The sequence below is a fragment of the Botrytis cinerea genome, chromosome 2, assembly GCF_000143535.2.
Source record: "Botrytis cinerea B05.10 chromosome 2, complete sequence".
Classification (NCBI taxonomy): Eukaryota; Fungi; Ascomycota; class Leotiomycetes; order Helotiales; family Sclerotiniaceae; genus Botrytis; species Botrytis cinerea.
Genome location: NC_037311.1, coordinates 2,231,634 through 2,254,826, shown reverse-complemented (window position 1 = coordinate 2,254,826; position 23,193 = coordinate 2,231,634). Strand labels below are relative to the sequence as shown.

At 44.7% G+C, this 23,193-nt stretch overlaps 9 protein-coding genes across 10 annotated transcripts; 7 read left to right on the top strand and 2 right to left on the bottom strand.

Moving 5' to 3' along the window:
• Positions 1 to 592: 592 nt before the first annotated feature.
• On the top strand, positions 593 to 4,328 carry BCIN_02g06440 (hypothetical protein; the record flags this gene model as incomplete). 2 transcript variants are annotated; one of them, XM_024691450.1, is made up of 11 exons in its annotated part: positions 593 to 875; positions 1,080 to 1,372; positions 1,570 to 1,592; positions 1,903 to 2,242; positions 2,308 to 2,360; positions 2,464 to 2,471; positions 2,521 to 2,614; positions 2,676 to 2,843; positions 2,923 to 2,974; positions 3,035 to 3,474; positions 3,527 to 4,328. In XM_024691450.1, exons 2-11 carry the CDS (start codon positions 1,369 to 1,371, stop codon positions 3,809 to 3,811), a joined length of 1,467 nt encoding a protein of 488 aa, XP_024547220.1. In that variant the 5' UTR covers positions 593 to 875; positions 1,080 to 1,368. The 2 variants fall into 2 exon arrangements, with proteins under 2 accessions (XP_024547220.1, XP_024547221.1); XM_024691449.1 differs by lacking the exon at positions 593 to 875 and having other exon boundaries at positions 1,371 to 1,592; positions 3,527 to 3,811.
• Positions 4,329 to 4,419: 91 nt separating this feature from the next.
• On the top strand, positions 4,420 to 6,120 carry BCIN_02g06430 (hypothetical protein). Its single transcript, XM_001550550.2, has 2 exons — positions 4,420 to 5,554; positions 5,609 to 6,120. The coding sequence occupies exons 1-2, from the start codon at positions 4,604 to 4,606 to the stop codon at positions 5,981 to 5,983; spliced, it is 1,326 nt and encodes a 441-aa protein (XP_001550600.2). The 5' UTR covers positions 4,420 to 4,603; the 3' UTR covers positions 5,984 to 6,120.
• Positions 6,121 to 6,552: 432 nt separating this feature from the next.
• On the bottom strand, positions 6,553 to 7,650 carry BCIN_02g06420 (hypothetical protein). Its single transcript, XM_024691448.1, has 3 exons — positions 7,476 to 7,650; positions 7,335 to 7,413; positions 6,553 to 7,251 (listed from the first exon to the last, which is right to left on the bottom strand). Exons 1-3 carry the CDS (start codon positions 7,500 to 7,502, stop codon positions 6,884 to 6,886), a joined length of 474 nt encoding a protein of 157 aa, XP_024547219.1. The 5' UTR covers positions 7,503 to 7,650; the 3' UTR covers positions 6,553 to 6,883.
• A 32-nt stretch (positions 7,651 to 7,682) lies between these two features.
• Positions 7,683 to 10,645, top strand: Bcsgd1. Its single transcript, XM_024691447.1, has 2 exons — positions 7,683 to 7,888; positions 7,940 to 10,645. Exons 1-2 carry the CDS (start codon positions 7,822 to 7,824, stop codon positions 10,474 to 10,476), a joined length of 2,604 nt encoding a protein of 867 aa, XP_024547218.1. The 5' UTR covers positions 7,683 to 7,821; the 3' UTR covers positions 10,477 to 10,645.
• Positions 10,646 to 10,786: 141 nt separating this feature from the next.
• On the top strand, positions 10,787 to 12,775 carry BCIN_02g06400 (hypothetical protein). Its single transcript, XM_001550553.2, has 5 exons — positions 10,787 to 10,921; positions 10,992 to 11,059; positions 11,111 to 11,190; positions 11,246 to 11,950; positions 12,001 to 12,775. Exons 1-5 carry the CDS (start codon positions 10,860 to 10,862, stop codon positions 12,616 to 12,618), a joined length of 1,533 nt encoding a protein of 510 aa, XP_001550603.1. The 5' UTR covers positions 10,787 to 10,859; the 3' UTR covers positions 12,619 to 12,775.
• A 20-nt stretch (positions 12,776 to 12,795) lies between these two features.
• Positions 12,796 to 13,801, bottom strand: BCIN_02g06390 (hypothetical protein). Its single transcript, XM_001550554.2, has 2 exons — positions 13,214 to 13,801; positions 12,796 to 13,146 (listed from the first exon to the last, which is right to left on the bottom strand). The coding sequence occupies exons 1-2, from the start codon at positions 13,627 to 13,629 to the stop codon at positions 12,897 to 12,899; spliced, it is 666 nt and encodes a 221-aa protein (XP_001550604.2). The 5' UTR covers positions 13,630 to 13,801; the 3' UTR covers positions 12,796 to 12,896.
• A 1,319-nt stretch (positions 13,802 to 15,120) lies between these two features.
• BCIN_02g06380 (hypothetical protein) lies at positions 15,121 to 17,192 on the top strand. Its single transcript, XM_001550556.2, has 2 exons — positions 15,121 to 15,585; positions 15,644 to 17,192. The coding sequence occupies exons 1-2, from the start codon at positions 15,380 to 15,382 to the stop codon at positions 17,127 to 17,129; spliced, it is 1,692 nt and encodes a 563-aa protein (XP_001550606.1). The 5' UTR covers positions 15,121 to 15,379; the 3' UTR covers positions 17,130 to 17,192.
• A 383-nt stretch (positions 17,193 to 17,575) lies between these two features.
• On the top strand, positions 17,576 to 19,189 carry BCIN_02g06370 (hypothetical protein). The gene is made up of 2 exons (XM_001550558.2): positions 17,576 to 18,097; positions 18,152 to 19,189. Exons 1-2 carry the CDS (start codon positions 18,038 to 18,040, stop codon positions 18,404 to 18,406), a joined length of 315 nt encoding a protein of 104 aa, XP_001550608.2. The 5' UTR covers positions 17,576 to 18,037; the 3' UTR covers positions 18,407 to 19,189.
• A 49-nt stretch (positions 19,190 to 19,238) lies between these two features.
• On the top strand, positions 19,239 to 23,191 carry Bcvac14. The gene is made up of 9 exons (XM_024691446.1): positions 19,239 to 19,917; positions 19,970 to 20,132; positions 20,187 to 20,354; positions 20,407 to 21,067; positions 21,118 to 22,031; positions 22,083 to 22,201; positions 22,247 to 22,326; positions 22,375 to 22,534; positions 22,649 to 23,191. Exons 1-9 carry the CDS (start codon positions 19,850 to 19,852, stop codon positions 23,007 to 23,009), a joined length of 2,694 nt encoding a protein of 897 aa, XP_024547217.1. The 5' UTR covers positions 19,239 to 19,849; the 3' UTR covers positions 23,010 to 23,191.
• Positions 23,192 to 23,193: the final 2 nt, after the last annotated feature.

Here is a 23,193-nt window from a genome sequence, read left to right as displayed (position 1 = left end):
TGATGGAGCCCACGGTTCCGCGTTGTAGTCCGGAAATTTCGCTAGACGCTGGAGGGGTGAAGGGGCCCATAATGATACGATCCATACCCAAAGATAGATATTGAAGGTGTGGAGAACAAGCGGTTCGCATGATTATACTCCATACATCGATCGACCTCTCGGTTTTCGAACTTGCAAAACAGCGAATCCAATGGTATCGTGCCTGAAAGCCCGCTGTACTATAAAAACATGCCCAAGTGCAAATCAATGCATGGGCGTGTGGCAATATATCTTCCTTCGTATGCTGGCATATCTAGAAAGGATTGACCAACAGAGGATGAAGATGAGTATAGATTTAGTAACAACATGATGTATGGAAGATGGGTGAGGAGATGTACGGCGCGATGTCAGAAAATGTGTAGGCATAGAGATAGAACTCGAGACGTAGAGTCACTTGTGACCATGATAGTGATCGCCCATTAATTACTAAAACCGCACCTCTCAGCTGCCGCATTGAGCCACTATTTCCTATTTGAGAGTGATGATTAATAGATTGTGTCTCAGCTGAAGCCCAAAATTGATACAGAAGTAACTGCCGGTTATCAGCCGAAAAGGTAACAGTTCCTGCGCGCTACCTAGCTATTTTCTCCAACTTCTCATTACATCGCGTCTTCAATAGGCACTCACACCTTACACCTTCCACCCTTCATCAAAACATCCACCACCCAACACCCCCATCCATACAGATTTGAACCACACCATCTTTCATCTGTATTACCTCAAGGAGTAGTACACCCTTGTGAGCCATCTAGTCGGGTAAGGAAAAGACAGAAATTAAACCAAATTTTCTGTATCTCATCCTTTCGAGCCCAGCCATTGGTCGAAGCAACAACCAGGTAAGCTCTCACTTATGGCTCAAATGCCATTCATTCCCAACCCACCCCCCAAGACATCCTCAAGTCTTGTCCTCCCAATCCATTCATCAGCCATTCGAGCTTTGTCACCGCAGACAGGACGCGTTCCAAATAGGCAGACCCAACCCTTGACATTCGTCCACGATCTTTTTTTGGTAACGCCCTTGTTGACGAACATTGCCGCAGGAAAAAAAACAGACGCTGTGCCATACTGCCCTTGTTGTAGTTCTACTTCCTTACGGGTCCCTATAAGCCGCATCGAATATTCTTCACGGAGCTTCACTGGTTCACCTCATTTGCCGGTTTCGATCAATTAAACGCAACGTTTAATTCGCCCTTACTTAGCCCATAGAATCCTTGTGCGCAGTCACCTAGGAGTCCATTTCGTCTCCAGCCTGCAGGTTAGAGCATTAAGCAGCAGCAGCAGCCTCCTGATTCTACTTATCACCTTAATACTTCATTCACAATAGATACAATGGGTATGTTTCCCAATACCCTCCCCTCCATTCCCAATTAGTCCATTCACCTTCTTTCTCATTCACTTTATCTGGGCTTGTCTTATTCACGTCATTGAAACCTTCTTACCTTTGACTCTTCCTTAACCTTTACACAAACCACCCCACCTCAATCCTGCTTCCTTGAGAACATTTTATTAACAATCTTTTATTTGATCTAGCGGACGACTCTTATCGACCACAAGTATGTTCAGTTTCTTCTTCTCCCTCGATAATCATTTCAGGATATCATTGCGCAAACCTGGGCGTCAGCAACACAAGGCGCTCTCGAAAGCCTCATGAGTTTTCGGCTTATGGCATCTCATCTCCAGGCGCAAACTAGTCGTGAGATCCCGTTGATCGCAACGCGCCAGTGCGCTTCTGTGGGAACCTTTCCTAATTGATGGCGTAAGAACCTTGATGGTTCAACCCACACATACAAAAATTCTCTCACAGCACAAATTCCTTCATTGTCTTTTGTCTATCTAATGGCCAAAGAAGCTTACGTTTCACAGAGAGAGAGATCTCGTTCACCTCGCCGACAACGCTCTCGCAGTCCAGGACGCACCCAACGTCGTCGTTCATATTCTCCTCGCAGTCGCTCACGCAGCCGTGACGAACATCGCAGAAACGATCGCAGATCTCGATCCCCAATGTCGGGTGCTGCAGGTGTAGGTGGTTCTGGGGGATCAGCTTACGGTGGACAACCACATAGGACTTACGAAGAGAGAGCTGCGGCTAGAGAGCAAATGATGAGCACTCTACGTGAATCATCGCAACAAGACCGTCGTGTCTACGTCGGCAACTTATCATACGATGTTAAGTGGCATCATCTTAAAGACTTTATGAGATCTGGTCAGTGTTCGATAATGGAGGTTGGAGTTGGGGATATGGGCTAACCAGGGGTTCGATTACTTTAGCTGGAGAGGTCCTCTTTGCTGATGTGTTATTGCTTCCAAATGGAATGTCGAAGGTGGGCGCCTATACGTGATTGGCTTTGAATCTTTTCTTTTTCTCTTGGATCTTGATGGAATGTTGGATTGACGGATTGGGACGTTGTTCCGCGGGTATTGTAGGGATGCGGGTAAGTAACAACCTTAACTTCAAGACCTTCAATTTCTAACTCGAACTAGCATTGTAGAATATGCTACGAGGGAGCAAGCTCAACAGGCAGTCAACACTCTGTCCAACCAGAACCTTATGGGAAGACTCGTTTACGTTAGAGAGGTAAGCATGCATTCTAAGCCGTTTCAATTTTGCGTTCGACGTTTACTAATTCCTGTGATAGGATCGTGAGGCCGAACCCCGATTCACTGGTACTCCATCTGGAGGCCGTGGCGGTTACGAAGGCGGCGGTCCACCAGGAGGTCGTGGTGGTTTCCAAGGTGGTTTTGGAGGTGGCATGGCCCCTGGAGGTGGAGCTGGAGGTGGAGGACGTCAAATTTACGTCTCCAACGTTTGTCCCCATCTATCTTTACCCCCTTTTTTTACTATAAAAAAACTCTAGTGCCGAGAATATTAACTTGGCGATTTAGCTTCCCTACACCGTTGGATGGCAAGATCTGAAAGATCTATTCCGCGGCGCTGGTATGTTTCCTTCCTGCACTAACATGAATGTGAATCGAGATGTTGATCAATACTTTATAGCCCGAAATGGTGCCGTCGTTCGCGCCGATGTTCATGTTGGACCTGATGGGCGTCCAAAGGGCTCTGGTATTGTTGCTTTCGAATCTCCTGATGACGCTCGCAACGCCATTCAGCAGTTCAATGGTTATGATTGGCAAGGCCGCCCTCTTGAGGTCCGTGAAGACCGTTTCGCAGGTGCTCAAGGATTTGGTGGTGCTCGTGGAGGATTTGGCGGTCGTGGAGGCTTTGGTGGCGGATTTGGAGGTCGTGGAGGCTTCGGGGGTGGCCGTGGCGGATTCGGCGGCGGATTTGGCGGAGGTCGTGGTGGATTTGGTGGAGGTTACGCCGGAGGTCCCGGTGGATTCGACGGTGGTGCTGGAGCTCCCGCAGCTGCACCCAACCCTTTCACCGACCATGCTACCGCTGGAACTGAGAGAAGTGAGATTATCTATGTTCGCAACGTAAGTATTATTTGGCTCCTGTTATCATTTTCCAAACTAACGCGAAATTTAGCTCCCATGGTCCACTAGCAACGAGGATCTTGTTGAACTGTTCACCACCATTGGCAAGGTCGAGCAGGCTGAGATCCAATATGAGCCTAATGGCCGATCCCGTGGTACTGGTGTTGTTAGATTTGACTCGGCCGAGAATGCAGATACCGCCATTGAAAAATTCTCCGGCTATCAATACGGAGGCCGTCCTCTCGGCTTGAGCTTTGTCAAATACCAAATCCCTGGTGGTGCCGGTGATGCTATGGAAACAGAAGTCACTCACCTCACACAAGATCAAATCATGTGAGCTCGGATCTACGCACACAAACTGGTCTCACACCTTACGACACATTTCGCCCATGTTACAACACGCTTTTCTTTTACCAAACTCGATTTCCTTATGTGTACTCAAAGATCAAACATCCAAAAAGTCATCGGAGGCTGAGAATTCTCTCTGTATGGATGAATCTTTTCATTCATCTATCGTGGAATTGCTCTACTATTTCGTTGCGAGTCTGGAGGTGGATATTCATGCGCATTGCTTTCTATGTTTTCTTTCATTCAAAAGTCTTTTCACAGGATGGATCTAATAGCAAGTACAATGTCATTAGACGCCTGATACTCATAGCAATACAAGTCTATTTTTGAGATAGCCCTCTTTTCATGAATGAGTAAGCGTGAATGCAATAAAGTAACGTCATAAAGTGTATGCCAGCCAAGCAATGTCAAAAGGACAAGATTGTCACCTTGCTGGTCTTGATAAACAATCACAAATACTCGGGAATAGAACAATCACATGAGTCCTTCAAATTCATACTTGAAGATGGTCGTGAATCATTAATCATCTCCTGTATCATTTCTGATTATTCACTCTATCAAAAATGACTTTGATCTTGGTCATATTATATAGTTCTTGAAGTCTCCCCCTTGCTCTCTTTAAATCGTGAATGTACAACTAAAACCAAATCCCGAAATCAACTTTTACCCTTCTTCAAGAACAATAACACATTAATCATAGAGACATAAACAGACTCACGGCCACGATCCCACTCATATATCTTCAAATATTATACTAGATTGCTACAGCTCACACATAATTATGTGTCTCATACGCCCTTTTCGATACACTTGCTGCGACCGAACCTACGTGGAAGTCTCCAAACTTGACAGTAGCTGTCCCGAAGGATGGCCACTAGAGAAATGCCCCGAAGATCTATGTCTTGTACATGGTTCTAGAGTTAGAGATCAAAGGTGGTTGCTTCAGGGTACATGTTGGAGATGTCAAGCCATGAGTGAGGGGCTTGAAGGAGACGATTACGAAGCTAGAAGACCACCTATCGATAATGCGTTTGTGGTTGAGGGTTTAGAAAACTGTAGTTCAGAAGGACGACGAAGAAGGGCTGAACATGCTGGAAACTGCTGGTTTTGTGGTGCGAGCAGTGATGGAGTCAGAGACTGCGAATCATGTGACGGAACGGGATGTGCACGCAAGGGAAAGAATAAAGCTGTCGAAGATATAACTGAATTCCATGTCAAGAAGAAGCGTCGCACAACAGCTACTGTTGCTGAAGGTGGTATTTCCAAGCCTAGAAGAGGCAGACCACCCGGAGGCGGCAAGAAGAAGAAATTAGCAGCAATCAAAGAAGAGGGCCAAACGAATCCATTCTCATCTTTCGTGGAAGGCAATAACTCATATCGACAAGGAGAATTTCGTCCCGACATTCCAGAATCCTCATACAACAACTATTCTTGGCAATCTGCTGAACAGCATGGAGATCCTAACTTACCTAGCTACGGCATGGATATTGACGGCGGCCCCTATGCAGGACAATCCAATAGCATGCCTGTATTCACAGACCGGGTACCCCTTCACCAATACGGCACCATGGCAGATTACGAAGTGAATTCGCCACAAGTGGAGCGCTCCACAATGGGATATCAAGATCATCTTCAGTCCTCCATCGAATTTGATCACGACGGATCACATGGTGAATTCAATATTGGCGACGGCGGTGAAGGAGTAAGGTCCGATAATTTAGACACTTCTGAGGTACGTTAACATGACCCATATATGAAGAGAAATGAACTAACAACGTCGGAATAGAATCAGTTTATCTTTTCAAGTGGCTTGCATCACAGTCATGATGGTGCATTTCTGAATCATGATGACTGGCCTGAATATACGGATAGTTTGACATTCTCTCCTTTGAAGGCGACAAACAATGAGTTCGCACCAGTTCATGATACGGGTATGCAATCCGCAGGCCCGGTTGCACAGGTTGCTCAAATGACGGTCGATCTGTTTACTCCTCAGCCACGTTATTTGCCTAGTCCCACTCTCTCAGAAGCTCATATTGCTCAACATGCTCCTCCTAACAACTTCATGGCAACCTCAACTCCGGCTTCAACTTCTTTTGTAGCAAGCTATACGTCTGCTAATGCTTCTCTTCCTATTTCACGTATCGCTACTCCTCCTTGAGGATTACTATTATTAAACGGCAATATGTACTTACGACATACTTACAAATAGACCTATATCTATACGTTCCAGAGTTCAGGACAACATCTGTGTCTTTGTTACATTTATAACCTAATCTAGATAGATACCCTTCTTCAGCCTGTTACTATCCTTTTCTTTTTCTTTTTCTTTCTTTCCTTCTTTGTTTTTCCTAGGCATGGAGATTTTTCAAGAGTTTCTAATTCCCTCTCATAGAATTTGGCAGCGGGTGGATGGTAGACATGAACTTTGTGACGTTGACATAGATTGGGATGGATTTGTACTATAAGAAGATTTCTTATATGAATGGATTAGTCGACGGCGTGTTAGATCATGAGTTCAAATTAGCAGGCGTGGCAGGGGCGGCTGGGAAGTCAGCAGGCCTGTTTATTGGTGGAACGGGAAATATGTTGGTGGAAACAAACGGATTGTTCATATGTGGAATGGGATATATGCTGGTCTAATTTGTAAATATTCCCGGGCTTAGGAAGGGATATCGTTACCTGTATATTCATCAATGAACATTTAACACGTAAAAGACAGTTCCAGAATACGAGATGTGAAAAGAAGTTGTCATTCTAGTAGAAGGTGTATGTGAGAGGATGGCCAAATATTAAATAAATGGTTGAGTTTAATCCTTGAGAATAGAGGCCCGTCAACTTGGCAAACTACTCATATTCCCTTTTGGCATTAGATTAGTATATACTCTTATGTACCAATCCACGAAGGCCGAAGTAGCAATCCCATATATGAGACGCCATGCTGTGATATCAACAACAAAACATCCACCCCCTTAATCATGCTGTTCGGCTACTTCTCCGGGGATATCGGCGTCCAGTCCAAGACACTTTATTCGTCCACCATAAAATAACTTCCATTCTTTCACTTCTTCTCGTCTCCTGGAGTAACAGCAGAAGTAGTACCTATCTTTCTTTTCTTTGCCTTAAGCTTTTCCTTCGCTTTGCTCCTATCTCTCTTCTTCAACGCACTCATGCCACCTTTACATATTTCTGCATATCTAGCGAAGAAGGAATCTAATTGATCTGGCTGGACGACGGTGGATAATTTTGTCTTTTCTGAACGCTTGGTTTTGCCCTTGCCATTTGTGGCACGGATGAGAAGTGGCATAGGGGCGTCGCGTGAAAGGTCTGGGAATTGAGCAGTGAGGACATCGGTGAGAGCATTCATCTCGACATCGTCGCCAGATGGCGCTGCGGCTGTAGAGGCATTGGAGGTTGGGCCATAGCTATCTATTATGACAGTTAGAAAACTGTCCAAAGAAGTTCGGAAACGCTCCTCTATTGCAGGAGCATACGGGTATTGGAATACTTACAACATTTCTGTGTTAAGAAAACAGAACCATGATCTTTATCCCGTCGGGAATCAAAAAGAGGAGCGAGTTTCGAGAAGAACTATTTGCAAAAAAGAATTACTAATTGCCCAAAGCTATATATGAGCAGTAATATAAACATACCTCATCATTACTTAAATGCGACACCATAGTGTAAATTGCTGTTATGATGCTGTTTTTAAGCTGCGATTAATGATTGTGGGGGTGATGAAATGTGTGGGGTTCTGGACCAGGCTAAAGCGAGGCTGAAGATTTTCGTCAAGGCTACGACAAGGAAAAAAAAGAGTTTGGATAAACCTCAAAATTTCTTATCGGTATCTGAAGATTATCGGATTTTTTTGCCTTTGAAAACAAAACTTATTGTATTTGATAATTAAACTGCAATTGTTTACTTGCCAGTTGTAGCACTGATTGGCGATTTAAATAGAGTTTTTGATTTTTTACAGATTTTCACAAATATTTCACAAATATGGCACCGCCAAAATCTACAGCTCCAAAGCTACCCAGTAGTCTTCTTCAGCAACTGGGAATTGAAGGTAAATACTAGCCATTGGCATCTCATTTTCACATGCTTACCATTTTTGTAGATGGGGGTGGAAATGGAGGTCGAGGGCGGAAACGTCTCGGGCGTAAAGAAATGCGCAAAGCAGAAAGACAAGAGAAGAAGCAGAGTAGATCCCAGTCCTCTAGGCCTCCTCCGCAAAAGCGATTGAAGTCGCAACATTCCAAGCATAACGATGTCGACAGTGATGACGAGGATGATGAAGACATTGAACCGTTGAATACAAAGGTTATCCCAGAAACAAAACAAGACGACAGCCCAAAACCGAAATCCATATTGAAAACGACGAAGAAAGCGGACCCCAAACAAGCGAAAGCATCCCTGAAGGACGATGCGAATACTGAATCAAGGATAGGAAAGAATATTTCGAGGGCTGTCAAGGATAAATTAGCAGAAGACGACGACGAGATCGCCGCTCTAGAGAAGAAATTGGGATTGAAAGGGAAGAAGAAAGGTCTACCAAAGTCATTCCAAGAAGATGGGTTAGATGATCTCTTGGGTGACCTGGATGCCCTAGATGAGAGCGAAGATGAGGAAGTACAGGAAAAGAAAAAAGGAAAAGCAGAGGCAGATGACTGGCTTCAGCGCAAGAGAGCAGAAGCCCGAAAGCGAGCAAGGGGTAATGAAAGTTCCGAGGATGAAGAAGAAGAAGAAGATGACGAGATGATGGACGATGATGATGACGACGAAGCGTCTAATATGTCCATGGATGAAGGTGATTTCTCGGGTGGTGATTCAGGTGATGACGATAGTGATCTTGAAGATGAGGATGCGGGCGAGGACGACTTCGAAGGATTTGGTTCGGGGAGTGATGAAGACGCTCCCCCGAAGCCAAAAGTCCGTGAAAACCCGTACGTGGCACCTGTGGCCGCAACTGCAGCGCCCTCCGGAAAATATATCCCACCTTCATTACGGAAGGCATCTTCTTCAGATTCTGAAGATTTAGTGCGTCTGCGACGACAAACTCAAGGTCTGGTCAACAGGTTGACAGAAGCCAATCTAATATCCCTCCTTGGAGACATAGAGAAATTGTATCGGACCAATCCCCGTCAACACATGACTTCCACTCTCATCGATCTGCTCCTGACTTCTGTTTGCGAACCAACGACTTTACCCGACACTCTTATAATCCTCCCCGCCGGATTTATTGCTGCAGTATACAAGATCATTGGTACCGATTTCGGTGCTCAGGTAGTTCAAAGAATAGTTGAACTCTTTGACGAGCACTATGCGCGTATAGTATCACTAAATCAAGACTCCTCGACATCTGTTCCTGACAGCAAGGAAACTACCAACCTGATAGCTTTACTCTCAGAATTGTATAACTTTCAAGTAGTGGGTAGCAGCCTTGTTTTCGATTATATCAAGCTGTTTTTAGATACGCTATCGGAACAGAATGCCGAGCTTCTGTTAAAGATTGTGCGCATTTCAGGTCCTCAACTACGACAAGACGACCCTTCAGCACTAAAAGACATTGTTACTATGCTTCGACCTGCTGTCCAAAAAGCTGGTGGCGAAGATAAATTGTCTGTAAGGACGAAGTTCATGATTGAAACCATCAATGATCTCAAAAACAACAAAATGAAAACCGGTGCTGTTGCTTCCGCTGTCACCTCAGAGCACACAATTCGAATGAAAAAGACACTGGGTACGCTAAATACTCGAAGTATAAAAGCTAGCGAACCCCTGCGCATTGGTCTAAAAGATATCAGAGATTCGGATAAAAAGGGGAAATGGTGGTTGGTTGGTGCGAGTTGGGCAGGTAATGCCGAAGACGAGGAAGAGCCCACATCAAAAGTTAGAAACACCAGAGAAGTCAAAGACGCAGATTCAGGGACCTCTGATCTCGTTCAACTTGCTAGGGAGCAACGTATGAACACGGATATTCGCCGAGCTGTATTCATCACCATTATGTCCGCCTCAGATTATCAAGACGCATATCTACGATTGATGAAATTAAAACTAAAAAAGGTCCAGGAACTTGAGATACCAAAGGTTTTGATACAATGTTCTGGCGCAGAAAAAATGTACAACCCGTACTACACATTGATAGCAAAGAGATTGTGTGGCGATAGAAAACTCAAGATGGCCTTCCAATTCAGCTTGTGGGACCTTTTCAAGAAGATGGGCGAAACAAATGACGATGATGATGAAGATTTTGAAGAGGATACTGAGTTAGATACGAGGCACATTGTCAATCTGGCCAAGATGTTTGGTACGTTGATGGCAGAAGGTGGACTTGGACTTAACGTTCTCAAGAATTTAAATCTCAGCTACCTACAAGCTAAGACGAAAACTTTTTGTGAGGTTCTTTTCATCACTATTATTCTTCAAACTCAGAAAGCATCGAAAGAGAGCCGCGATGCGAAAGCAATTGCAAATTTGTTCTCGAGGGCGAAGGAAACGCCTCAGATGATAACTGGGCTGCAATACTTCTTAAGGAAGGTAGTAGGCAAGACTGATATAGCAGGAGGAAAGGCTGAAAAGGATATCGTCAAATGGGGATCTAAGGTTGCTGGAGATACACTTCAAGCATTGCTTAATGCAGATACCCCAAGATAGGTGATGGAGAGCGATGTGGGATTAGTAGCTAGAAGATGACATCCATCATGAATTACTTTGCCCCTTGCTTTTATATACCTATAAAGATTATATCTCTTAATTATTTTGGCCATGCTTGCTTGATGTATATGTCAGTAGCGATTAATTAGTATTTTTCTAAGCCGAAGCAACCCTTACAAGTGCCAAATTGATTGTCTTTTTTGGGCTTCCTGGAGACTTCCAGCTCACACAACTAAGCGGCGCCGGGAACTCGCGGTTCTAAAAACGGTCCTAAAAAGATCTCCACGTGATTATCGGATCAATCCGCTTCGTCCGTCCGGTAACTAAACAAACGGCGGCGACCCTAAAACTTGTTGAATAACACAACAGTACCTTCATACAAAATGCTTCGCAGTTTATTAGTGCCCAGAGCGACCATCAGGTCTGCTTTCAGACAACAATCCTCGTAAGTGCAATGGACAGACTTCAATTCCTGTTGAAAGTTTTCCGTGCTGACTTTTTTTCTCTTTAATTAGTCTTCCTAAGATAGTTGCCCCTTCAGGAATTGCAAACTTGTCGCGACGAGGATATGCCACTGAAGCTGGTCAGTAAATCCAATCGATGTCACGGGGTGGAAACAACTGACATGTAGAAGAGGAGCAAGATTTGGTTATCATCGGAGGTGGTGTTGCAGGATATGTTGCCGCTATCAAAGCTGGTCAAGAGGGCATGAAAGTATGATTTATCTGACAGGAGGGATTTTTTTGCAGACTTTTAACATTATCCGCAGGTAACATGTATAGAAAAACGTGGAACTCTTGGAGGAACATGTTTGAACGTCGGTTGTATTCCCTCGAAAGCTCTACTCAACAATTCGCATCTTTACCACCAAATTTTACATGACACCAAAGCTCGCGGTATCGAAGTCGGAGATGTCAAACTCAACTTGCAACAAATGATGCAGTCGAAAGACACTGCCGTCGCCGGACTTACAAAGGGTGTTGAATTTTTGTTCAAGAAGAACAATGTCAAATACGTCAAGGGTACTGCTACATTTACTGGCGAGCACGAGGTCAAAGTCAACCTTTCAGAGGGTGGAGAAGAGACTGTTGTTGGAAAGAACATCCTTATCGCTACTGGTAGCGAAGCTACACCATTCCCAGGACTCGAGGTTGACGAGAAGAGAATCATCACCAGCACAGGAGCTATCGCGCTGGAGAAGGTTCCAGAGAGCATGGTTGTTATTGGTGGGGGTATTATTGGTCTAGAGATGAGCTCTGTCTGGTCAAGACTTGGTACGAAGGTTACCGTTGTTGAATTCTTACCTCAAATTGGTGGACCAGGAATGGATGCTGAAATCGCAAAATCATCGCAAAAGATCCTCAAGAAGCAAGGCATTGACTTCAAGCTTAACACTAAGGTCATGGGTGGTGATGTTACTGGTGAGAAGGTCAAGCTTAGCCTTGAGGCTGCAAAGGGTGGCAAAGAAGAAACCGTAAGCTAACCGTACTAAATATTGCATATGCACGCTAAGAATTCCTGTAGATTGACGCGGATGTCGTGCTCGTTGCTATTGGACGAAGACCATACACCGCAGGTCTCGGATTAGAGAACATCGGTCTCGAGACCGACGACAAGGGAAGATTGGTCATCGACTCAGAATACCGAACCAAGCTGCCTCACATTCGAGTTGTTGGTGACTGCACCTTCGGACCTATGCTTGCCCACAAGGCCGAGGAAGAGGCTGTTGCAGTCGTTGAGTACATCAAGAAGGGATACGGACACGTCAACTACGCAGCCATCCCATCTGTCATGTACACCCATCCAGAAGTCGCATGGGTTGGCCAAAACGAACAGGAGCTCAAGGCTGCTGGCACCAAGTACAAGATCGGCACATTCCCATTTTCAGCAAACTCAAGAGCGAAGACCAACTTGGACACTGAAGGTATGGTAAAGATGCTTGCCGATGCTGAGACTGATAGAATCCTTGGTGTTCACATCATTGGACCAAATGCTGGAGAGATGATTGCAGAAGCTACATTGGCTATCGAATATGGCGCATCAAGTGAGGATATTGGACGCACGTGTCACGCACATCCAACTTTGGCAGAGGCATTTAAAGAGGCTGCTATGGCTACCTACGGCAAGGCTGTTCATTACTAGAAGAGGATTAAACATGGTGGTGGCGTGGTTTGATAATGAATTGTGCGAGCATAAAGCATGAGCATGAGACTGAAATTTGTGATTCGTGTAAGATATGGCTACATAAATCATGTGCAGTACTCATTGATAACCTATGAAACCCTAGAATTTCTGAATACTTCTCGACTGACTCCTGTCTGTGACCCCTGCTTCCTCTCATGGTCTCTATTATAGACTTGAACAAAATGAAACTCAATAGTGGTATAGCCCGCAAACGACAACAAAGTAGGAGGTAAAAGTCAAATCTGATATGCAAGTCGATTGTTTTGTGACCCACATCTTCCGCTGTGATGCCTTGCATCCCTCATATCTCTCACTCCCCCAAAGCCACTAAGAGCACCCAGTCCTCCGAGACCACCCATATTACCCAAGCCACCCATTCCACCTACAGCACCTAAACATGTACCTGAACCAAGTAATCCGACATCTCTATAAGTACTTCGCCCGAGTCTACTGGGAGACAAATGGGCATATCTTCCTGTATTGTGTCTATGGGCCGTCAGTTAGCACAATTGCTGTTGTGATGTTGTGTTTGTCGGTGAACTATCAAACTTACAATTGTTGGGTGACAGGCTCTATATTTATACTTGAACATCTTCCATCACCCCTTGCATATCCTCGCACGCTATTCGTATAGGAGTTCAAACCGCTGTCGCAATGCGGACATTCGCACGTGGTATAGTACATATCTTGAATCTGAGATTGTGAATAAGATTGAGACTGGAGTGCATAATATCGGGCTTCAATACAAGTACGGCAATAATGAGCGCCAGTTCGTGGATCGTCTTCGCAGGACTGGCAGTCGTTGTAGATATGAGTAGAGTTGTGGGGAGGATGGGTACGTGGGATGATCAGGGAATGTGCGAGCGCCGTTTGGGTTCGGTGTGGGGTTTGGAGGTATATTGGGTCTACATGGGGGTCTAATTGGCGGAAAACATTGGGATTGTATTTGCGGAGGCAGGTGAGATTCATTGTGATGATGGTTGAAGACAAAAGGGTGCTTTGAAAAATTAGGGTGTAAAATTGGAAAGGTTTGTGAGGTTTGAAGGGCTGTAACAACGTTTATTGAAAGGTTGCTGGATTCGATAAAATGAGATGGATATTCAGCGAATGTTTTATACATGGGGGAAAGGGATACCCCCTCGCTGTGAAACGGTGGCTTTTGCCCAACAGAATGAGGCTTACATTCATGTACAACTAGGAATATTAGGAGATAACAGCGAAGAAAACTCCATGGTGTAGTTTATCTTACGTTTGGATCTACTCCTCTTGAGCAATACGAGATTTCTGATAGGTATACTTGAAGTTACGCAGAGGTTGATCGTATCAAGCAAACATAGTTTGTCCTATCGCCGTGTGCAATGACACTTCCGAATAGTACAGCGATTGGCCTTCGGTGAAGCAGTGATTGATAGATTTGTCTAGAAGAGATCTCTAGAGAGGGGCATAGTGATAGTCCCAAGCTCAATGGGAGATAGATATGGCTTCTGGTCGCCTTAGAATGTAAAACTTCACCTCGGTGTACGAATGGGGGAAGAGTTGAACCCCAACCCACAAGCACAATCCCGAGAGGCAGCGTTTGAGTCTAGATATTACTGAGATGATCATAGTGACTGCTGCATGTTTCCAACTAATAGCGATTGCTTAAGCAGTAGATAACATGTACATCCAAAACAGACATTACACCCGGCAAAGTGACAATATCGACATGTAAGTTGTACTAGCTGATACACTAGAGTACAGCCGAACATGTATTATTTCTAGAAACTTCTAAAATCATTCGATGTAGGATGAAGGTATTCAGCTCACTGCAAAAGGTCACAATGAAGTTGCTCTCAGTGTCACTAAGGGTAGGGTTGCACACGCAAGTAGGAGATTCAAACCCCAGCAAGAGAAAAACTGCACAAGGGACGAACCCATTACCGCATATGAGGCATTTGCGTTAGACTCAAGGGAACTGTAGGGTTTCTTTAAAAACCGTCGCCGTTGCCGTCACCATTGTCAATATCCGCCGAGCCTTTTATGAATCGGCTCTCTCACGCTATGAGCTTGGCCTGGAGATGATTGAGATTGTTTGCATTGATTATCATGCCATATGTTTATTCGCAGTCGACCCACGGGTGAGAGCTTCTCCAACCCACTTCATTGCAGATGTGTGGGTAATGGGGGGGAGGGGGGCAGGCATCTGCTCATCGAACTGCCTTTCTATAGAGTAGTTTGTTTTGGCCTCTCAACGGTATTCGTGAATGACCAAAAGGAGCAGTATCAAGATTATCTTGAGGTATAGAAAATGACAGAGTGTCAGGTCAGATGTGCAAATAGAGAAGTCAGATTGTTGATTTCGCTGACATTGATGTTGAACCGTCATCAGTTGGTAAGAAGTACGAAACGGGGTTGAGCAACGACATTTAGCCTGTCCCACAAAATTAGGGGTCAAGAATCCAAGCCCCGCCACTGGCTCGAGGGATTGGCACCACTAGTGACTAGACACCGCAAGTTCTTAACGATTACTACTCCGTACTAAAGATACATACTAGACTCTTAGACTTGGTGCAATTAACTTTCTTCAGAAAGCATAATCAATCGAAATCATCGAATGTTTATTCTACACAGCCTTCTTTGAGCGTCAATTGATTGATTGCTTTTCATACACTCACTACAATTTTTCTGCTATTGTCCTGCCGGCTTCTGCGTATCTGTCCGACGAAACGACCATTCTACAATGTCTTCCTCGAAGGCCGTGGCGGCCGCTTCCAAGGAGAAGATAATATCTCGCAGACAAGTCGAAGGTCTCATCGCAGATGGCAGGTCCATCATTATCGTTGATCAGGCCGTACTCAAAGTAGATGCTTGGATGAAATACCATCCCGGAGGAGATAAGGCTATTAAGCATATGATAGGAAGAGATGCAACAGATGAAGTAAATGCGTGCGTAAAGTACCAGTTCACTCTTCCGAAATTATGCAAACTAAAAGATTCTCTATAGTCTACACTCAGCAGAAACTAGAGCCCTTATGGGAAGGTACCAGATCGGTAAAATAGAAGGTCGTTGGAAGAATTTTGTCCCTCCAATACAATACGGAAAGTTTCGAAGCTATGTCGAAGGCGTGTCGGACGATTCCGAAGAAGATGACAATACTTGCGACGAGAAATCGAGCTCTGAAACATCAAGACTCCCCTCGCCCACATTTGACGAAGATCTCCCAGAACTGCGCAGAAGAGGGTTGGCCAAAGAGGACCGCCCGGCATCCTCTGCCTCTTCCACCTCATCTGCGCCCGACCTGGACGACGGCATGTCTCATTTCGATGCATTGACTCGAGAACAAATCGACCTAGACCATGCAAAATATCCTTCATTGGATCCGGATACTCAAGAAGAAATCGTTCACAAGTACCGTCTGTTGGATCAACGGATGCGTGCAGAAGGTCTGTATGACTGCAATTACACTGCATACGCAGTTGAATGCTGCCGATATACTTTCTTTGCCACTATGGCATTCATGTGCTTGAAGTGGGGCTGGTATGGGACAAGTGGGCTGTTTCTTGGTTGTCTATGGCATCAACTAGTGTTCACGGTGCATGATGCAGGCCATATGGGTATCACCCATAACTTTACAATTGACTCGCTCATCGGCATTGGGCTCGCAGACTTCATTGGCGGCCTATCAATCGGATGGTGGAAACGTAACCACAACGTCCATCACATTGTGACAAACTCTCCCGAGCATGATCCAGACATTCAGCATATCCCCTTCTTCGCCGTTACCCATAGATATTTGAGCTCTCTGACCTCAACTTACTATGAAAAATGTTTAGAATATGACGCATTCGCGAAATTTCTCCTTCCATACCAATCATACTATTATTATGTAGTACTCTGCTTTGGCCGATTCAATCTCTACCGCCTGTCCTGGGAGTATCTTCTCCGTGGTCTTGGGCCAAAGAAAGGCCCTGCATGGTGGCAACGATGGCTAGAAATTGCTGGCCAGATTTTCTTTTGGACTTGGTTTGGTTATGGAGTGGTCTACAGAAGCATTCCTACAAATGGTGCCCGAGTTGCATTTGTTTTGATTAGCCATGTAGTTACTATGCCAGTCCATGCTCAGATAACCCTTTCGCATTTCTCCATGAGCACGTCTGAGCTTGGGCCTCATGAGTCCTTTCCGCAGAAAATGCTACGCACGACTATGGATATCGACTGCCCACAATGGCTGGACTTCTTTCACGGAGGTCTTCAGTTTCAGGCTATTCATCACCTTTTCCCTAGGATGCCTAGACACAATCTTCGCCGCGCCCAGAAGCTTGTGTTAGAATTCTGCAATGAAGTAGGCATCCCCTATGCACTTTATGGGTTTGTAGACGGCAATAAGGATGTCATTGGTAGGCTGGAAGAAGTCGGTAGGCAAGCTGCAATCCTGGCTAAATGTCAGAAGAGCATAGTAGAGAAGGGCGATATTCTTCATGGGCACTAGATAAGTCACAGAACGGCTGCAATACATTATTTTTCACTGCAATATATGACTTGTCTGATCACACGGGGCTGTGGGCCGACACCGCTTTTCTATGCACTGATATATTACCTGGAACTGTAGAATTCCGTCTTTGATTTCAAAACTAGTCATTGTCTAACGTTTCGCGAAGGACCCTGCATACTGTAAGCGACTGAAGACGCAGCGTCCGATACCATTCCATTATAATCTTCCGGGATATCATTGTTCTCCAGAGCATATACATTAGGCCATTTTTATGATTAATTATCGTCATATCCATACTTCAAACACTCGGCCCGATTTCTTAATACAGGATTATGCAGTGGCAATTGACTCGGGTCATTTGAGAATTCTTCCATTATACGGAAAGGTACTTGAGGGTGCAGGCGGGAATGAGCCCGACATGATGGACTGGAACCTAACCCCATGTTTAGTGATCTCTTGCCCATACTCGCGACAATTGGGGACGGTGAAGCTGCTTCCTGTGCACACACCCGCTGAAGTGTTGTATGCCAAGTACAAGTCATTAGAGAAAGCGAACGAATGGGATTGTCGCTGATATGTTACAGCATCAGGCTCGCGCAAAAGTTACCAGTTGTGGCATATTCATGTGATTTGAGGCTGCGAAAAAGAGTATACGGACAAGCGGATGAGAAGTATTGAGAGACGCTGCATTGGGATTTGAAATTCATACAAAGCTCCCACTTCATTCTATAAGACTCTATCTACAATGGCAAGCGAAGTCTACATATAACTTTGATGCCATACCCCTTCGTTAAGACCAAACCTCTCAATTCTTTGAACCTACACTACACTGTAGAACACCTCTTCAAAGCAGCCCACCACGAACTACACATTGTCGAAGTCCATTACCTCACTTGAACACAAGTATGGGAAACCGCCATATGACCACCGAGGCTGCTGCACGCATTGCAAAGTCACAACCTGGGGTAAGCTTGCTTGCGTAAACCGCGCTAGAATCACAATACTAAACTCTTTTCCAGTCAGGATTTGCGAGAAGATCTGCTCGAGCAGGTCATAGTAATAGCGAACGCGACGCCCAATCTCAATCTGTACGGGGTGGGGAGATGCAAGCTCAGAATAGGGAAAGTGAAGCATCCAGCGGTAATGAAAATACGAAGGCAGATCAAATATCTGTACAAGATGGACAAGAGCAAGGTATTGGAGGAGAACGATGCCCTTATTGCACCTCGGAAACCCTTTGCGCTCGTCATGCAAGCAAGTGGGGCTGGTGTTAGGAGGCGAATGTTGAATCTTGCCCGGTCCACTTCAGGATCATATTAAACGCTTTGAGCCGGATTGTTTGCCTGTGGTGCGGTGATTGTTTTCTCTTCGTGCGAGGGACCGTCCTCGTCTCAAAACACGTTGCGTCGCTGGGATCCTAGATTCGCTGTCGAATGAGTAATTGATAGGAAATATGGGAATTGGCATCTCGATACCCATGCTGAAGTAGCCCAGCTGATGTAACTCGCAATGTTGAGCACAATGGGAAATGCAGAGGCAAACAACACAGCCTGGCCCCTTCAAGTTCATGTCAACTCTTGATACTTGTGATGATCATACATGCACAGATTGTCTAATGGAGCCAACAATTTCCCTACAGCAAGGAGAATCTTTGCCAACGTATCACAACATGCTCTAAGCTTGACCAAACTGAAGATTCTAACGGTAGAGGCTATGATGAAGCTGGTCATGACTCCACCGCCAAAAGGGACCAGATCGAAATCGACGATTCAACATCTGCTTCCAATTGAGACCATGGACCAAACAAAACGAGAAATCAAATACCAAAGCCATTCATCTTGCACATATCCTGAATTCTCTTACATCACGACGGTTGACTTCTTCTCATGGACAACTACTACTGGGTAAGATATAGCTAGTAGGTGTGTACTCACGTGCGCGCTTTGACCATTTATATAGTATCGCATGCGCTTCGGGCCGTCTTGACTGGTGACTGGGCCCTGATTTCACATTATATCTTATTACATAATCCGATAACAATGAAACCCCAACTATCATGAATTGTACATGTGAAGCAATTCAAATGTTGAGTCTGTCGTTCTCCCAGTCTCCATGAATTCTATGTAGGTACTCAACGTAAGTGAAGAGCTGTATGTGTCCCTTGTATGTGTATGGTGCCCTTTTCCACATCATTTCTAATCTCATTGTTATTGTTAATTACGAAAATAATACTGTTTGCCCTTATTTGAAGGCGCCCATTTTGATTGGGTAGAGCCTTCTACTCTACTGAAGATCACACATTCCTCCGTCATCAAGCTTTCCTGCCTCGTCGATAACTTGAGATCCACATCCACAGCCTCTCAAGCAAACAACGAATCTCTTCTCACCACAGATCCTTCACTTGCAATACAATTCACACATAGACTCACTCATCAACCACCGCGACCGACAACAATAAATTGGGATATCTCACCGCCTTGCAATAACTCCAGTGTTCTGCTCAGCCTTCATCTCCATCGTGAATACAACTCACGGTGCACCCACCATTCACTCATGTGATATCCCCGTTACAGCTAGCTATCCACAGATCTACCCACTTTCTTCGCCATTCTGCTTTGCTTTGCTTTGCGATATGAGAAAGAGATATTGAGAGAGGGTGTCATCGGTGCAAATTATTCTCAGGTAACATGAACTTTTGACTTCACCAGTAGCTCAAGATGGATCAAAGTATACAGCGTGCTCTGAATGATAAGCTTTACGACAAACGGAAAGTCGGCGCCTTGGAGTAAGTTTGAAAGATACGCTACATGTAACAAGGTATTAACGGGTGTCTACAGTCTTGAACGGGTCATTCGTGATCTGACAGCAGCCAAGGAGTTTGATAAAATCAAAAAGATCATCCAGCAACTGTGTAACGATTATGCTTACGCTGTCCACCAGCCGCATGCCAGAAATGGCGGTCTCATTGGTCTCGCTGCTGCTGCTATTGCATTAGGTCCGGTATGATATAGTGTTGTGTTGGAATTACATGTATCAAGCTGATATCTTTCATAGGACCTCGCAAGATACCTTGACGAAATTGTTCCGCCAGTCCTCGCCTGCTTCACAGATCAAGATGCTAGAGTAAGGTATTATGCATGCGAAAGTATGTACAATATTGCCAAAGTGGCAAAGGGTGAAGTTTTACCTTACTTTAATGACATATTCGACGCTTTATGTAAGGCAAGTGAAACCCAAATTCCGTCAAAATGGTCTTCGACTAATGGCCGAACAGCTAGGAGCGGACTCGGAACTCTCCGTCAAAAATGGTGCAGAGCTTCTGGATCGTTTGATAAAGGACATAGTGTCTGAATCTGCAGCTACCTATGTGTCGATTCTTCATACTTCTGATGATTCCATGTCCGACTCTAATAAAGAAAATCTTGAGGATTCTGATGATCTTCCTACAGCCTTCTCCCTGGCTCGCTTTATACCTTTACTAAAAGAACGAATTTACGTGATAAATCCATTCACGCGCACCTTTCTCGTGGGATGGATAACTTTATTAGATTCTATCCCAGATTTAGAACTTGTTTCTTTCCTCCCTGAATTCCTTGGTGGGCTGTTCAAGTTCTTGAGTGATCCAAATCGTGATGTTCACGTGGCTACTCAAGGTGCAATTGAGAGATTTCTTAGCGAAATAAAGCGAATATCACGTATCAAGAAAGGTATCGAAGAAAGCCGAAAATCGCGCAGCGACACGAAACGAAAACGATCGGGTTCTATGGACAGCGAAGGATCGACGGCACCAGATTTAGGTGGAGATGACGACTCAGGTATGGATGTAGATGACAAGGACATCAGTAGTGATGACGACTGGGTTCCTGGTCAAGATGTTCACGTAAACCATAAAGAAATTCTTGTTATTCTTACGACAAATTTGGATACTCCATTGGGTAAGGATAACATATCGAAATGCGTAACCAAACCAGCTAACATCAGATAGAAGAAGATAGCTTACTTGAATCGCTAAGATGGATTGTTGAATTCCTAGACATCTGCCCTGAAGAAGTCCTTCCATTTGCCCCAAAGATATTGGCACATTTGCTTCCAGCTATGGCTAGTGGAGTGGATACCATTCGACAAGCTGCTGCCCGTGTCAACACATCATTGATGGCCTATGTTGTGTCACTATCGGATGAAGGTGGTGCTACTTCAGAGGTCCCTTCCTCAGCTCCTTCAAGATTTCTCGCCATGAAAGAATCAAATCCCACTGAACGAAGAGATTCTTCCGCTACGAATCGTGGTTCCTTGTCTGGATCTCGTGAGCTTGATAAAAGAGACATAGAAGTGCAGACACCCCCACCTCCCTCTAGCAAAGCGCAAACACCTACACCGCCATACCAGGCACATGTAGATCTTGATTATGCTGCAGCGGTCAGCTCATTAACATTACTATTTCTTAATGATCACGAAGTAACTAGAGTTGAAGCTCTAAATTGGTTACTCATGTTACACAGGAAAGCACCTAAGAAGCTACTTGCATTCAATGATGGAATATTTCCTGCTCTTCTTAAAACACTCTCTGATCCATCGGAAGCCGTAGTGACCAAGGATCTTCAATTGTTATCTCAGATTTCGAGAAATAGCGATGATGACTATTTTACTTCTTTCATGGTAAACTTACTTCAACTATTTTCTACTGACAGAAAGCTCCTCGAGACTCGAGGAAACCTGATCATTCGACAATTATGTATTAATCTTAGCGCAGAACGGATCTATAGAACACTTGCGGATTGCATAGAAAAGGAAGAAGATGTTGAATTTGCAAGCATTATGGTACAGAACCTCAATAATAATCTCATCACTGCACCGGAATTAGCAGATCTTAGGAAAAGACTTCGAAATATTGAGAACAAGGTTCGTAAAATCCATGGATTAACGAAAAAATATCTACTAATGGCTACAAAGGATGGACAAGCTTTCTTCGTCGCTCTCTTCAGGTCTTGGTGCTACAATGCCGTAGCTACCTTTTCACTTTGTCTTTTAGGCCAAGCTTATGAGCAAGCATATAATCTTCTTCAGATATTGTATGCATGAGCAGTCCGTAATCGAAACAATACTGATATCAATAGTGCCGAACTCGAGATGACAGTCAACATGCTTATCCAAATCGATAAACTTGTACAATTGCTAGAATCACCTGTCTTCACATGTAAGGTGGCTATCTCAACCCTCAAATATTGCTAATCACCATTTCCAGATCTCCGCCTCCAATTACTGGAGCCCGAAAAATATCCTCATCTTTACAAGTGTCTTTACGGCCTTCTTATGCTGCTTCCACAATCATCGGCTTTTGCAGCATTGAAGAATAGATTAAATAGTGTGAGTGCAATAGGCTACCTGCACATAGCACCTCGAGCGTACGTACCTTCTTCATCTCGTAATAACAGTGTAGTGGACGCGTTTTCTACCTTTGCTTTCCATCAGCGTCAAAAGAGTGGCACAGAAACTCATAGTTCTTCTCCTTCATTTAGCGTTCAGACGACTGCAGGACCGTCAAATTACGACAGGAGTAGCAGATTGAAAGGCAGGGAGGAAAGTGGTATCAGGTGGGGAGAATTACTTGACAAATTTAGAATTGTACAAGAGAGAGCGAGACGGGCGAGAAGGCCTGGTGGGGATATGGATGATGGATTGAGCGGCTTTGAATCAAGAATGGAGAGTGGAGATAGTAGAGGTTTCAAAGATTCGACAAGGTTATCGGGACCGTCTCCTATATCTAAAGAAGCGCCAAGTGGAATTCCATCCGGACCACAACACACGAAATCGAGGAGTAGCCTGGGCAAGTTTGGGAGGTTGGGAGGAGCGGTTGCAGGGGGTAGACCAAGAAAGTGACTATAGGATAGATGAACAGGCGAAGGACATACGCACACGTATTACCGGAAAGTTTAGTATGTTGATACAATGGGTATAATATGATGCGTTGTTTTCGATTTTTACGGTCTCTCTACATTGTAATCAACCATCTGCTCCAAGATACAGTTCCCCATCAATGAAGATTTCGCTCACCCCTAGTATA

Bases quoted from the DNA above. Each gene is read 5' to 3' on its own strand.
- Bcvac14 (XM_024691446.1), top strand. From the start codon at position 19,850: ATGGATCAAAGTATACAGCGTGCTCTGAATGATAAGCTTTACGACAAA. The intron at 22,327-22,374 runs GTAAGGTGGCTA...CACCATTTCCAG, and splicing joins AGAATCACCTGTCTTCACAT to ATCTCCGCCTCCAATTACTG. The intron at 22,535-22,648 runs GTACGTACCTTC...TCCTTCATTTAG, and splicing joins CTGCACATAGCACCTCGAGC to CGTTCAGACGACTGCAGGAC.
- BCIN_02g06430 (XM_001550550.2), top strand. From the start codon at position 4,604: ATGTGTCTCATACGCCCTTTTCGATACACTTGCTGCGACCGAACCTAC. The intron at 5,555-5,608 runs GTACGTTAACAT...ACGTCGGAATAG, and splicing joins ATAATTTAGACACTTCTGAG to AATCAGTTTATCTTTTCAAG.
- BCIN_02g06370 (XM_001550558.2), top strand. From the start codon at position 18,038: ATGGGAAACCGCCATATGACCACCGAGGCTGCTGCACGCATTGCAAAG. The intron at 18,098-18,151 runs GTAAGCTTGCTT...ACTCTTTTCCAG, and splicing joins TTGCAAAGTCACAACCTGGG to TCAGGATTTGCGAGAAGATC.
- BCIN_02g06380 (XM_001550556.2), top strand. From the start codon at position 15,380: ATGTCTTCCTCGAAGGCCGTGGCGGCCGCTTCCAAGGAGAAGATAATA. The intron at 15,586-15,643 runs GTGCGTAAAGTA...GATTCTCTATAG, and splicing joins GCAACAGATGAAGTAAATGC to TCTACACTCAGCAGAAACTA.
- BCIN_02g06420 (XM_024691448.1), bottom strand. From the start codon at position 7,502: ATGGTGTCGCATTTAAGTAATGATGAG. The intron at 7,414-7,475 runs GTATGTTTATAT...TTTTGCAAATAG, and splicing joins CGCATTTAAGTAATGATGAG to TTCTTCTCGAAACTCGCTCC. The intron at 7,252-7,334 runs GTAAGTATTCCA...CTGTCATAATAG, and splicing joins TTTCTTAACACAGAAATGTT to ATAGCTATGGCCCAACCTCC.
- BCIN_02g06390 (XM_001550554.2), bottom strand. From the start codon at position 13,629: ATGAATCTCACCTGCCTCCGCAAATACAATCCCAATGTTTTCCGCCAA. The intron at 13,147-13,213 runs GTAAGTTTGATA...GACGGCCCATAG, and splicing joins GAGCCTGTCACCCAACAATT to ACACAATACAGGAAGATATG.
- Bcsgd1 (XM_024691447.1), top strand. From the start codon at position 7,822: ATGGCACCGCCAAAATCTACAGCTCCAAAGCTACCCAGTAGTCTTCTT. The intron at 7,889-7,939 runs GTAAATACTAGC...CCATTTTTGTAG, and splicing joins TCAGCAACTGGGAATTGAAG to ATGGGGGTGGAAATGGAGGT.
- BCIN_02g06400 (XM_001550553.2), top strand. From the start codon at position 10,860: ATGCTTCGCAGTTTATTAGTGCCCAGAGCGACCATCAGGTCTGCTTTC. The intron at 11,191-11,245 runs GTATGATTTATC...CATTATCCGCAG, and splicing joins CTGGTCAAGAGGGCATGAAA to GTAACATGTATAGAAAAACG. The intron at 11,951-12,000 runs GTAAGCTAACCG...GAATTCCTGTAG, and splicing joins AGGGTGGCAAAGAAGAAACC to ATTGACGCGGATGTCGTGCT.